The sequence below is a fragment of the Sebastes umbrosus genome, chromosome 20 (assembly GCF_015220745.1).
Source record: "Sebastes umbrosus isolate fSebUmb1 chromosome 20, fSebUmb1.pri, whole genome shotgun sequence".
In the NCBI taxonomy this organism is placed as follows: domain Eukaryota; kingdom Metazoa; phylum Chordata; class Actinopteri; order Perciformes; family Sebastidae; genus Sebastes; species Sebastes umbrosus.
Window position 1 is genome coordinate 18,592,730 of NC_051288.1, and position 13,929 is coordinate 18,606,658.

Sequence of the window (13,929 nt, forward strand, 5' to 3'; positions counted from 1 at the left end):
TGCTACTCCTCCGTTCAAAATGACTGTCAGACGGATATTTTGTTGTATGCCAAAAATCTATCTATCATTTACAGAATTAAATCTCGCTGTGCATCTAATCTATGACAAAACAAAATCAGAAAAAAAAAGAAAAACCTAAAATATATAGGACAGAAGAGAGAGCATTTGAAGAAATGAGTGAGAAAGGTGAGGTTTGACATTACTTGTGTCAGGTGTGGTCAACATGGTTGAGACTATGACGGGTGGACCGGTGCGACGTCCGACCATCTTGGTGTTGTTAAGGTTTTGCGCTTGCAGATTGTTGGAAGAAGTTACAGGAACAATGTTAGTCTCGGGGGCAACATTGATTCCTTTCCGGAGAAGTTGGGGGCTGTGGAGGGGGCTTGACGCTATAGCCGGCGATGGTGGAGGGAGGTTGGGGGCTCTCTTCATCAGCTCTATGGGAGAATAGGAGCCAGAGAAGGTTTTGGGCGCCGCTCCAGGGGTGCCCGGAGCAGGTGGAGGCTGTTGTCCAAGAGCAGACATGGCAAGACCGGTGTGAGCATTGTACATGTTGAAGGGTCTCGCCTGAGTCACAGCGCTGCTATATCCTCCGGGGCCGAGTGGGAAAGCTCCAGTTGTCAGGGGCCGTGCTGCTGGGTAGGTGGTGGTCTCAAGGAGGTGTTGGGAGGGGGCGCTGCTGGGTCTTCTACCGAGAAACTCCCCCATCCTGGGGGACACGGTCTGCATGCTGGTGGGATGTTGCTGCATCAGACCAGGGTCCATGGTCAATCCCTGGGGCTGCATGTAGAGGTCGGTGCGATTGCTGAAGCTGTTGGATCGGGCACGCGTAGCCGTCGCGCCTGCCTTGCAACCGAGCGCCATACGGGAGAGAACGCGAGCCTGGGCCAAGTTAGGGGCCACGGAGCGGATATCGTGGTCCTCCATCATTCCCAGCATGCCAGTGGAATCGAAGCCATGCTGCAGCAGGAGAGTGATGCTGCTCTCGGCCAAGCCTTCAGCTCGCAGGAAAGCCAAGAAGGCAGGGTCCACCATCCTCCTGGGGTCTGCAGCGCTGGGATGTTGATGAGGCAGGCTGGAGGTCATTCCAGCTGTGGCAGCCAGCATGGCTGAGCTGTGGTCATAGTTGGGGTCATAAGGCATCCGCTGGGAGGCTACAGCTCCATAACCTCGTTGGAGAGCTCCGTCCATTCCCTGACAAGCTGGGTCCACCGCTAAACTGGTGGCAGCAGGCTGGCGTGGGTCCAGGGACAAGCTATTGAAATTGTTATAAGCTTGGTGTGCAGAGAGAGACGGCAGCTCAGCGGCGTAAACAGGATGAGGGGGTTGAACCCCGTAGACTGCAGGAGCGGGAGAGCTGCCGCCAATACGGTGGATGTCTGGGATCATCTTAGATCCCAGAGTTTCCCTGTACAAACGGCTCAGCTCATGAACGGGAGGGGGAGGAGGTGGCGGAGGAGGCGGGGGCGGCGGTGGAGGGGGAGGAGGCACGGGGGTAGGTGTCGAAGCGGAGGGCCGCACGGAAGGTGTGGCTCTCGCCTGTCCTTGATCCCAGGTAGGCCTCACCCCCCCGGCGCTAGGCCCATAATGCGAGGCTGATCTGGTGAGCAGGTGCTGGTTATCCCTATAAAAGCCAGACTCTTCAGGTAGCTGACCAGATAAGGTAGCGTCGGAGAGGTAGTAATCCTGAGGTGGCGCAGAGGCCCGGCCCGCCATCAGTTGCCTGAGGTAGAGGCTGTTGCTTAGATCGGGCGCAGAGTTCTTCCTCAGTAGCTGCTGCCCATGCCGGTCCTGCTGGATCTGCCTGTACAGGGAGGACAGGAGGTCTGGATCCTGTTTCTCACAGAGATCCGGGTGATGGTGAAACCACGCTCCTCCACCCAAAGAATTCCTACGCCCCGCAATGGTGCCACAGTAGTGACAGCGACTCGCAGCGCTGCCGTTCTGACCTTCAGACCATTCAGGACCACGCTGGTCCGGGGATCCAACAAAATGCGACTGCTCACTTGGGTTAGGCATCAGTGAAGACAATAAAGCAGACAGCTATAAAAGCGGAAAATAGAGCCGGGTGTTGTGTTTCAACTCTCCAGTTACACTCACCCCCCCCAATCAAAAGGGAGGAGTGGAGTGGAGAGGAGAAAAGGTGAAGCGTGAGGTACCCTTTTACCTGATCTGCAGCTGTAGGCCCCCCCCCTCACCCCTCACTCTTAAGTCCGTGCTATCATGTAGCTCCCTGCTGGCAGCCTATCTAAATAATTCAGCCCTGGAAACATTAGAAATCCACGAGGAGAGAGGCACAACATGACAAACACATAGAAAGAGTACACATGCAAACAGAAAACAAAAACACACCTTTAGGGCGAGGCTCTACTCCATTCTACAGCAGGGAGCATGTTTATGCTGGGCGTCACGCTCACATTCCCAACTAAGACCGGGGGTAAAAGAAATTGGGGTAAAAACACATGCTGGACAATGCCAACAGAATGGAGGAGGGGACGAGACGCGCTAATCCAATGGGGTTGATGCACGCCATTGGCAGGGACAGTCCCTCTCGTCCACAGCGTTCGCCACAAGGGGATTAGCGTCAAACTAAAACCTGCTTAAATCCACTGCCCCCTCTGACATCACTTGAACCAGATAGTGTACACAGCCAGCACGCTGCCGCTGCCGAGGCCCCTGGATGTGTTCAGGGAGTGTAAAGCTACAGTGTTTACGGTGCTTAGCGGTTACTGCTAACCCCTCCGTTGGCAGCCGGCATCCCCCCTGGGCGTGAATGGATCTTCCCCGAGGGACTGGGGAGGTTGGGGATTGCTGACACGCTCGCTGTAGTGTGTCCCTGGAGAGAGGGGGAGGGGGGGCGGTTGCAAAGGCTGGACACACGAGTACTACTGAGGGTCAGATTTAATCCGGTGGCTACTAGAAGGAGGCCAGGAGACGCTCCACTCCGACCGTGGAGAATGCACAGCCTCCTCTACTGGGCAACTACAGATTCACATATATGAATACAGGTAAATGCATTCAAAGAGGGGAAAGTGATAAAGTGATTTATATTTTTTCCCCCCCAAACTTTGATGTATACTATGGCTAAATGATCTGTGATTAATTGGTTGTTTATAAGCATCAGAAAATAGTAAAAATGGCCCCTCACATTTCCCCTGAGCCCAAGATAACATCTTCAAATACCTTGTTTTGTTTGACCAACAGTCAAAACCCCCCAAATATTCATTTTTCAATGATATAAAGCAGAGAGAAGCAGCAAATCCGAACATCGAGGCTGGAATCAGCGAGCTGGAATGTTAAATGACTTATTTATTAATCAGATACGCAGAATTGCTCATTTTAATTTTATATATTTCAACTAGGGCTGTCAATTGATTAAAATATTTAATCGCGATTAATCGCATGATTGTCCATAGTTAATAGTGAGTAATGTACCTTAAAGGGAGATTTGTCAAGTATTTAATACTCTTATCAACATGGGAGTGGTCAAATATGCTTGCTTTATGCAAATATATGTATACAGTTGTGACTGGAAATCAATTAACAACACAAAACAATGACAAATATTGTCCAGAAACCCTCACAGGTACTGCATTTAGCATAATAAAATGGCAAACTGCAGCCCAACAGGCAACAACAGCTGTCAGTGTGTCAGTGTGCTGACTTGAGTATGACTTGCCCCAAACTGCATGTGATTATCATAAAGTGGGCATGTCTGTAAAGGGGAGACTCGTGGGTACCAATAGAACCCATTTTCATTCACATATCTGGAGGTCAGAGGTCAAGGGATAGCTTTGAAAATGGCCATGCTGGTTGTTCTTCGCTAAAATTTAGCATAAGTTTGTAGCGTTATTTAGTCTCTTTCGCGACAAGCTAGTAAGACATGATTGGTACCAATGGATTCCTTACATTTTTTAGTGTCATATGATACCAGTATCTTCAGTAGCATTAATGCGTTAAAGAAATTAGTGGCAGTAAAATGATTTTGCGTTAACGCGTTATTATCGTGTTAACTTTGACAGCCCTTATTTCAATTTATCATTTCAAATCAGCATGATTCAGGGGCTGCAAAAGAAAAATGGCTATATCAAATACATCATACAATACACTGTCACAATAACGCCATGCCATGCTCGCTTCAGAACATTTTGATTCACAAAATGAATCAGCATGAACTGCACTTTTACCAGTCGAGTCGGATTTCCCCCTCACAGAGCTCGCTCTTTACTACCAAGTACATACACCAGATGTACAACAGAGCAGATGTGGCTTATCGGAGATGTTGCCATCTGAGAGATAACTGCCGGTGTTTACTTGCCGTGACAAGAGCAATGTAAACAAAAAAAAAAGCAGCGGCAGGAGAAGAAAAGGGAGCTTTGATAAGTGTGTGATGGGAAAAAAGCTGATAAGACGGGAGGCTGCCAGCTTTGACTTCACCTCTAAGGCAGGAAGGGAGGGGGGGGTATGATTGGACTGCACTGGACTGTGACAACTAGATGGCTACCAGCCTGTTTCTATTCTGTGCTTTACTTCTGTTTCAAATAGAGAACCGGGGGTTTAAAAGAAGAGTTTTTTTTTTGCAGGGACATCATCTGCATCCTCAATAGAGACAGCGTGACTGAGATGGGCTAAATTTATTACTGTTTAGGAGTGACAAGAGACTGCTAAAGTCTCTTTATGTTGTCCCACTACCTGTCAAGTCACATAGGGAAACGCCATAACAAGCTTGTTTTCATTTTAGAGCTTAAGTGATGCAATCATGATATAATATAAAAAAAAAAAAAACCTGGAGAATTGGAGAACATTAAGTAGGTCAAAACAAAAATAAATCAGAACAGTTTCATTTCCCTATGGCCCTTAGCAGTCCAGTATGATGCACATCTGAAGGAGGGTTTCTTTCATTAGGAGGTAAAGCATACCTAGCAATTTCCTTGCAGTGATTTCTCAGTGCTGTCCTCCCAGACCTGAGTCTCCCTGCGCTTTTTTGTCAGCTGTAAAACACACCATTAATCACCGCGTTGTATCTCTCCGCGGCGATCGCCGACAATAACTTCTTTTAATAAGCCCCTTCCAGGTTCCGTGTGTCACTCAGATCCCCCGCTTCCTGACAAAATATTAATAACAATAATAAACACCTCAAGTACGGTCAGGCCGGGTGTTGCTAAAACCGAAACGAGGATATGACATATCATATCTCCTGCCATGCAAATTGCTTGCGTTTCCCCGCTATTCATAAGCAAGAGGAGCTGGGGGTACCGTATTCATCTTGTCTTGCATTCTCTGATATGCCTCTCATGAGAGCTGCTCCATAATTAAGTGAGCATGCTATATTACACTCATCAAGCAACAGGGACCCTGCACTTGCTAGCATGAATAATACAATAGAAGAAAAAAAGAAAGCCCAAAGTTACACGGTGGATATTTGGTGAGCAGCATCAGAATCGATGCCAACGCCCGGTTTGGTAGCTCGCAGCTAATCGGGCGGCTCTGTGAAAGACCTCTAGGTACAATGTGTTGAACAGACGTCCGGCGACAGTCATGCCTTTGGAGCAATCTGGCCATCTTTCTAGGGCACAGGACGCTAACGGCGGGACTTGGCAGGCAGCTCAGGCACAGATAGCTGCAGAATGATTTAGATAGCTGCGACTCTACAACTGCTGATCCATTAAACTTTCATAGGGACTTCATAAATTAAAGCCATGACTGGGAGAACTTGAAAATTCTACTCAATTACTGTGATTGTACAGTATATTAAAGTTTTAACGAGCCCCTGGGCCCTTTCTCGCTCTAACACAAGTACTGGGAGGAAGGAGGGGCGACGAGGAAAGAAAAACACATGGTACCAATTCTGGTCCGATGGCTTTTGGAGGGTTCACATCTGCTGTGTTAGCAAGACTCTATCCTCCGCCTCTTTACCACCTCGCATCTCCGCAGTGTATGACACAGCGTGTCACACATTTGCACGGGTGGGAGGAACGTGGGGCAGAGCGAGAGCCGCTACTGCAAACCTTTTTTTTATCAGCGAGGGCTGCGAGACCTCTGGTAGACTTGGTGAGGCAACTGATTTAGAGTTTTGTCTTCCATTTTAGCGGGGTTTTTTTTTTTTTTTTTTTCCCCCTCTTTGCCTCGTGCGCAGCCCCGCGCTCCGCCTGCCTATCATTATCAAGCCAGTGGCCCATACTGCATCACAGATGGGGCAGACAGAAGGGAGAGACGACAGCCCGCTTGCTTTTTGGAGAGACGAGGAGGAGTGTGCAGCTGAGTGAGAGAAGAGGGAGGGAAGGGAGAGTGAGAGGGAGAAGAAAGGATAGAACAGAAAATGCAATTTGCCTCCACGTCACTGATGAAAAAAAAGATATGGAGGCTAGTTAAATGAAAGAACACGTTTGCAATATGTTCAACTAAGCTGCGGTTGTAAGCAGAGATGTAGTGGAGGGTAGGGCTGAGCAATATGACGATACATATCCTCAAAACCGTGCAAAAATGTGCATCGTTTATATTTTTCTATATTGTTTCTATCACGATATAGGCCAGGCCTAAATTTATTTATTTTTGCTCTATAATTTCACTTGAAACTTATGTTCACTTTGCACTCAAAATCTAGTATTAGGAGTATAAAAATAGGCTTTACCATGTGGTTATTTCATATAGACTATTTATTCATAGAAAACATGCTGTATATATCGTTATCGAGGTATGAAATTACCTATATCGTGATAGTGGTGGGTACGGACATATTGAGCTCTAAAAATCGAATAGGGCATTTATGTGCATCTCCTGTGGTGTTAATGCACGGTTTACAAAAGGTCAATATGTCCTCCTACACTTTGTTTAATATTACAAAACCTGGAGACCATTGTATTGTCTCTTTTTCATCAAACAAAATAAGACTTACTACTCATACATCAGTGTTTCATGTTGTATTAACCCGAGCAGCTGTATAAGATCCTAATAAAAAATCTACATAAAATACAGTCTACATATCGGATCAAATAACAATGACTGAAAAAAAAGGGTTTGAATTCCACACATGACAGATTATATTCCTCGAGGCATCGCAATTGGTACTCAAAAAGATTTGAGGTTTGATACCCAGCCTTTATTTTCACACGAGCACAGAGCATTAACCACCACTCACTTGCACCAGGTACAACAACAACGTACCATCAAAGCAGACGAGACAGTGATAGTTGCAAAAGAATGAACACCTGACTGCATAGGTCGATAGATGGATCGATAGATGTACTTTATTGATCCCAAATTGGGAAGTGAAATGTATAAGAAACAGCCTTAATTAAATAAAAACCTGTTAAACAAAAGACCTCAAAGCATGTAGCTGTGAGACATCATGTACTACTAATAATAATAAAAATGTAATAAAGTTTCCCTTCTTGGTTCGGACTACGGAGCCTCTGTGTTGTTGATTCATAAACATAGGCACAAGTCAACCGTGATTGGTTGATGCCTTTATTCGTGGTGTGAAAGCTCAGAAAATCGACCTTGATGTTGCTTTTTTGCCGCGTAATATTTACATTCTGTGTGAATGTACTCATGACAAAAACAACAGTTTGGTAAAAAAATATATTGCAGAGCAAATTAATCGCACGGAAAAAATGCTGCTGTGTAACAGCCTTAAAGATCATATTGCTAAATCCATGCAGTTTAAAGTAAAAAATAAACAATAATGAATGTATATATTGTTTATAAACAAATATAATTATAGAAAGAACAACTGGCTGCTGAGCTACTTGTGTGTTGTGTTTCCTTCAGCAACTAACATGGATAAATTATATTCCCAATTATGCAACCATAAAGTGTCATCATGTAACACAACATGAATAAAATGCAGACGTTGATTAAAACATTATCTGACTAGATTAGCGCTGCTCTAATCTAACCCAGAGGGGAAACACTACTGCGGTCTACAAGCAAAACAACAATCTGAGCACTAGAACTACCCGCTCGCTCCCAGCCACTCGGCCCAGTTGCTGCAGAACGATAAACATTGGTTCAGCTCAAATTAAGCTGAGAGCATGAGAGGACCCGAGGCTGGGAGAGGAACACGGGCCACGGCAGATCACTCCTCATCTCTTCAGGTGACAGAAATGAATCTCTTCACCCCTGAGAAAGAAAGAGAGAGAGAGAGAGCTCGTCTCTATTCCTCATAACGCTGAATAAAAGCTGATGCTTCCCAGCAGCTGCTTTGATTGAGCTAACTAGAAGCTTTTGATAAAAACAGTCACAACCAGCTCCCTGCCTCCTTATTTGCAGACAGGCCAGATTATGCTAAATACATATCAAGGACTTTAATGGCTTAATCAGCCTTGTCATCTAGCCACCGGGTTTCCTTAGATACTGCATTTCTGATCCCACTGCCATAAATGCTGATGTAAAACAGCCAGAATGAACAATTCCGGCATATAAAAAAAATACAATTTACACCGTTGGAAACCGTCTTGGACGAGAAGACTTTTTTTTTTTTTTTTTTAGTGTCGGGGAAACAATAGAAACAAAAAGGCGAAAGCTCTGTTGGACGGTGCAGAAAGAGTGTGGTCTCAGCAGACGTTTTTTTGAAAGAGACCGCTCCAGATTTTCGCTTGAAAGTGATTGAGGAGAGACAGCACGAATCACGGCTTCATCTGGTCTGTATCTGCGTGCCAACTGCGGGCCCCGGTTGAAGTGTGAACCTGGATTAAGATGAGTTGGTCCCGACAGTCGCCAAATAAGCCCCTGTGAGGATTTTACCTGCATGTGAAGCAGAAAGCAGAGCCCTGCTTCATGTGTGCTTTCTGCTCGCGCGGTGACAATCGCCATGGCAGCCTTATCACGCCGCTACATGCAATCAGTGGGACAACTTTGCCTGGTCATTGGCTCATGAACAAATCACAAATCACAAGCTGTTTTTTTTTTTTTTTTCCCTTTACGCCCTCACAATGGCCGCCAGAGGACTGATTCACTGATCCTGTATGATGGCCATCTGGAGAGCTAGTGTGTGTGTTTTTGTATGTGTGTGTTGGTGTGTGTGTGAGAGAGAAGGAACGTCGGCAGGTATGCTCACCATGAAGTAGCTCTGCATGCATCACAGCAACACCTGTTACCGTCTCTGTGAGCGTCTCCTGTGGGCTTTGAGCTCGTGCCCAGCAGAGCAGACTAACTGTTGTTCCCCCAGGAATGACTAACTACCTCAGCTGTCTGATTCACATGAATGCAACAGCTGGATGTGGACCGCAACTCTAATCAGGAAGGATTTCCACCAATGAAGGATCCACCTGTGATATGAAATATGGCTGCGATTATGATTCAGATCACGAACGGGCGATTAATCAATACTATCCTTTATCGTCTTTCAGTGGACTCCTATTGCCGTGATATAATGTTATTGTTTTACAAAATTCTGCCGTGCAAATGACTTACTGGCAATTTATAATCATAAACTGATAATGAATCGTTTAAAAAGGAAAAAATTTATTGCCAAGAGTTTTATGAGAAGATGAATACCTCTCACATGGCTAACTTAGCTTAGCATAAAGACTGGAAACAGGGGGAAACATCTAGCCTGGCTCTGTCTAAAGGTAACACAATCAGCCTCTCTAAAGCAGTGGTTCTCAACCAGGGGTCCAGGGACCCCTAGGGGTCCTTGAGGAAGTTCCAGGTGGTCCCAAGAAAAAGGGGGAATAGTTTATTTTCACTATAAAATTCAATGAGTAAGAGTCAGTGGTTGTGTCCGAAATTCCATACTAACATGCTATTTAGTACGCTAAAACAGTATGTGAGATATTTTAGTATGTCTGAAACCTTAGTGTGAAACCAATAGTACACGGATTGCATACTATTTCCGGTGAAATATTACAGTATGCAACACTGTAAGTATAAGATTTGACTTTGCTATGCGTAATATGTATTTTGAATTAATTTGATTATCACAAACCGTTGTTTTGGTCACAAGGTTGGAATGGGTTACCATGGTTACACGTCCCCAAACGGCAAGGAGGCTATCGGGAAGTGACGACGACCATTACTGCTCAATGTGTCCGAAAAGATACATACCAGTGTTTATTCACACTAAGGTATGTTGAACGATAGTACACATATTGAGTATGTAGTGCATAGTATGTGATACGGACGAAGCCTGGGACTAATCTGATCACAGGTTTCACTTCCTTCACGGTTATCTCCTCAAATGTATTTGATAACTACAAAACACTGGTCTTAATCATAGCAACCAACGTCATGTTTTAATGGAGGTCCCTGAAGCGAAATATTATCAAATTGGGGTTTGTGACCTAATGTGAAATAATTTAGGGGTCCTTGACATGAAAAAGGTTGAGGACCACTGCTCTAAAGCTCACTAATTAACATTTATTAAACGTCTTGTTTATTTAATCTGTACAAAAGTGTAAAAGCAACAATTCAGCATTTTACAGGGGGGTTATGTAATGCATTATTTCTTGGCCGGTACCAGTAACTTCCTGAAGTCTCCGCTGGTTGCCTGGCAACTGGTCCTGGCCAGAGAATGTCCATGAGCTTTAGAGGTGGTAACAAGCTGATCTTTGGACGGAGCCAGGCTATAGCTCTGTCCAAAACTAAGCTAAGCTAAGTAGCTGCTGGTGGTAGTTACATGTTTTACATATGAGAGTGGTATCAATCTTCTAATCCATCTCTCAGCATGAAAACAAATGTGTATTTCCCAAAATGTTAAAATATTCCTTTAAGTTGTTGAACACGTGAAGAGTTTTGTTTACATTTTGTTCAGAGCTGCAACTAACTGTTATTTACATTGTTGATTATTTTCTTGATTAATCGATTAGTTGTTTGGTCTATGAAATGTTAGAAGATTGTGAAAAATGTCCTCAAATGTCTTGTTTTGTCAACAATTCAAAGATATTTAGTTTATTGTCATAGAGGAGTAAAGAAACCAGAAAATATTCATATTTAAGAAGCTGAAATTTTGACTTTTTTTCTTTAAAAAAAATACTCCAACCTATTAATCGATTAGCAAAATAGTTACAGATTAGTTCAATAGTTGACATCGATTGATCAATTAATCCTTGAAGCTCTAATTTTGTTTATATTCTACGATTACACACATATTCTTCATGTTGGGCTTTTTAAGGCTGACTCTGATGGTCCCTAGGCAAAAAAATTAATTGTCCAAATTAAAATAAAATGGATTTAGTATTTCTAAATTTGCATACCTGAGATTAGAGACAAAGATCTGAAATAGCTTTTATACCGTCATGTAGGGAGATACAATTTTGTAGAAGATATAATTGAAAAGTTAACTGAATAATTTAAAGTGTAGGGGGACTTTTTTTGGTGGCTAGTGTAAAATGTCTAATGAGGTTTTTTTGGACTATTTCTAAAATCCTGATCGCCTTTAAGAATAATAAAGTGTTTACATTCACTCTTCTTTCATTGTTATTGTACTGTAATGTTTTCTCCTAATGTATTTTCAGATGCTACAAGCTTCTACTTTGGATCAAAAATTCAACATCATTTTTCTACAGCAGTGGCAGAGACCACAAACTGGGATTGTATTTCTCGGGCCTAACTACGGGCTTTTTACAGGATGCGCGGCATATGTCCTTCATTTCATGTGCACAACGCCGAGGTGCTTACATCATGCTGCAAAACAAATATGCTGGCACTGAGGGTAATGGTGCGTCTAGCTTCATTTTCCAGCACTGCAGTCATGTCTGCCTCTCCCTGCGCCGGCTCCAGGAGGGCCCAGCAGCTTAACAAGCCTCTCGGGGACCCAGACGGCAGAGAGGAGATGATTTTACCTCAGGACACAGTCTGACAGACACACACAAACACACACACACACACACACACACACGCTGTGCAAAGTCAAACAAGTGGGTTTAAAAAATGCACATCCACAAGGCTTCAGACACAGTTTATACACCCACACAAAGACTCATATTCCTTGTTGCCTGGGCCGACTTTGTAGCTATGCGCGCGGCAGGGGGCTCCTATTCTACGATCAGGCCCCTTCAATACAACACCGCTCTCTAATCCACAACCTAAAGCCTAATAATCACCGCGGCTCACGGGGCAAAATTGAACTGCTTCCAAAACAGCCGTGACAGGATGGAAGCCATTCAATCCCCCCCGCGGTAATCTAACTTTGAGTTCAGATGTTTAGAGATTCTCCATAACCGTAAGTCACATAACAAGACACTCCTACACAAACAAACAGCGGCTCACACAGAGGCCAGAGTGAAGCGATAATCTCATTTACATCCAACGCCAGATAACTGCTTGCTGCTGAGGTCAACATTTATACACTGTTAACTGCGGTATCTGACATGTGCTGAGTGCCAGGAGAAAATTATAGCAATCAATGAGTATTGATCATCAATAGGTCTTAGGGTTGTGCTAACACCAATAAGGATGGTTGGCTAGGGGATGTATAGCTCTGAAGCAGTATCAGTGAGGGAAATTAAAAAACGCTGCAAGCGGAGTGAGGATTTCTTTCAACACAAAATACTACTTGTATAGTCACATGGTTTTGGTGATTTGCAGGTCAAAAGAAATACAGATATCTGGGTTAAAACTGGGCTAAACTTGCTTGTCATAGTGATTTTAATCATTTCTATAAGCATTGTTTCGACATCAATTAGATGACTACATTTCCACTTGTAGTTCAGGACCTGATTCACATCAAAATAAAAGATTAATTAAAAAGATATAGTCACTGAAAGGACGTTGAAACAATAGTTATATTTAACGTGTAATTATTTTCACTATTCAACCACATAGAGCTCTGTATAAAACCTTGATATCTACACGCCTTTTCTTATGCAAATCACTGCTCAAATAATAATCAAAATTATTCTGCTCACAACTATGACCGTGATTATTTATTTCATTATTTCCCCCGTCTTTGGGAACAAAACAGATTTAATGCATTTAGACAGACAAGAGAAGAGACTGACAAACAGAACTGTAAAAACCTTAAATTCTTTCTTCGCGTCAACAATTAGTGCTTCTATTCATCATAATAATACTACAGTTTGTCAGACGATTTAACCAGTGAAGAGAGCACTTGATTTGAAGCTCTACACAATATCACACATCCAGATCAAGTTTAATTAACCGTGAAGCTCAAAATCGTGACCAAAGACATTCTTGGTCGACTAATCGATTAGTTGATTTAATCGACAGATCTGTGAAACTGAGCTTCTCCACAAAGAATCACACAAAAGCACCACTTTAAATCTTGTGTTTACCAGAGATGTGCTCATAAGACAGCTAATCGACTAAAGAAATCTTAGTCGACTAAGACCAAAATGACCCATTAGTCGACTAATCAACTAAGAGAGGGCAGCCCTACTTGTGTGTATTGAAAAAAAGGCACTTGGAACTACAGTGTTTGTTGGAAGAAGTACAGGAAAAACAAGCTTGATAAGACTTTTTGCGAGGAATGAGTGACGGTAAAAAGTTAAGGACAGGCACATACTCATTAGTTTACCTTCGCAGATCCGATCTAGCCTCTGCCTCTTCACTTTGTGTTTGTCAGTAAGGGACATGGCGTCAAACACAGCACTGCGCAGGACGGCACGGCTCGGCAGTCGGCTCGGCTCGGCACCTCTCCTGCTCCTTAGCCGCAAATACTGACAAGGTTCAGACTCCTAGTGCACTGTCAGCACTATTCCCCGGGGCATACCGCCTCGGCACATACACCTGCAAGAAAACACAGAAAAACCTGGTTAAACACAACACTGGCACACACACACATGCTGTATATATACACACATTATTGATGTACAAGCACAAAAAAACTCTGACACGGGGAGGCATTAAAGAGTCCTTGACTACAAAGTCACTCAGCCTCTTGCTCACAAAGAGCTCGGGAAGCTGCAGGCGATAGATATACAGAAAATCAGTGAATCACACACTCTCACACACACACACACTTACTCA

The 13,929-nt window shown here is 43.9% G+C and overlaps 1 protein-coding gene across 7 annotated transcripts in view; it reads right to left on the reverse strand.

The window, feature by feature from the left end:
• The window catches only part of LOC119479988 (C-terminal-binding protein 2), a 61,596-nt gene extending 47,907 nt beyond the window's left edge, over positions 1–13,689 (reverse strand). For 3 of the 7 annotated variants that reach the window (XR_005204792.1, XM_037756035.1, XM_037756036.1), the window contains exon 1: positions 204–2,028. Coding sequence is in view for 6 of the 7 variants with exons in the window: in XM_037756035.1 (XP_037611963.1) it covers positions 204–2,019 (1,816 nt within the window). In the remaining variant the exon portion in view is untranslated. Of the gene's footprint in view, positions 1–203; positions 2,029–13,465 lie in introns of those variants that run through there. The other 4 variants (XM_037756039.1, XM_037756037.1, XM_037756040.1 and 1 more) reach the window with 2 other exon arrangements.
• Between the last annotated feature and the right edge of the window lie 240 nt (positions 13,690–13,929).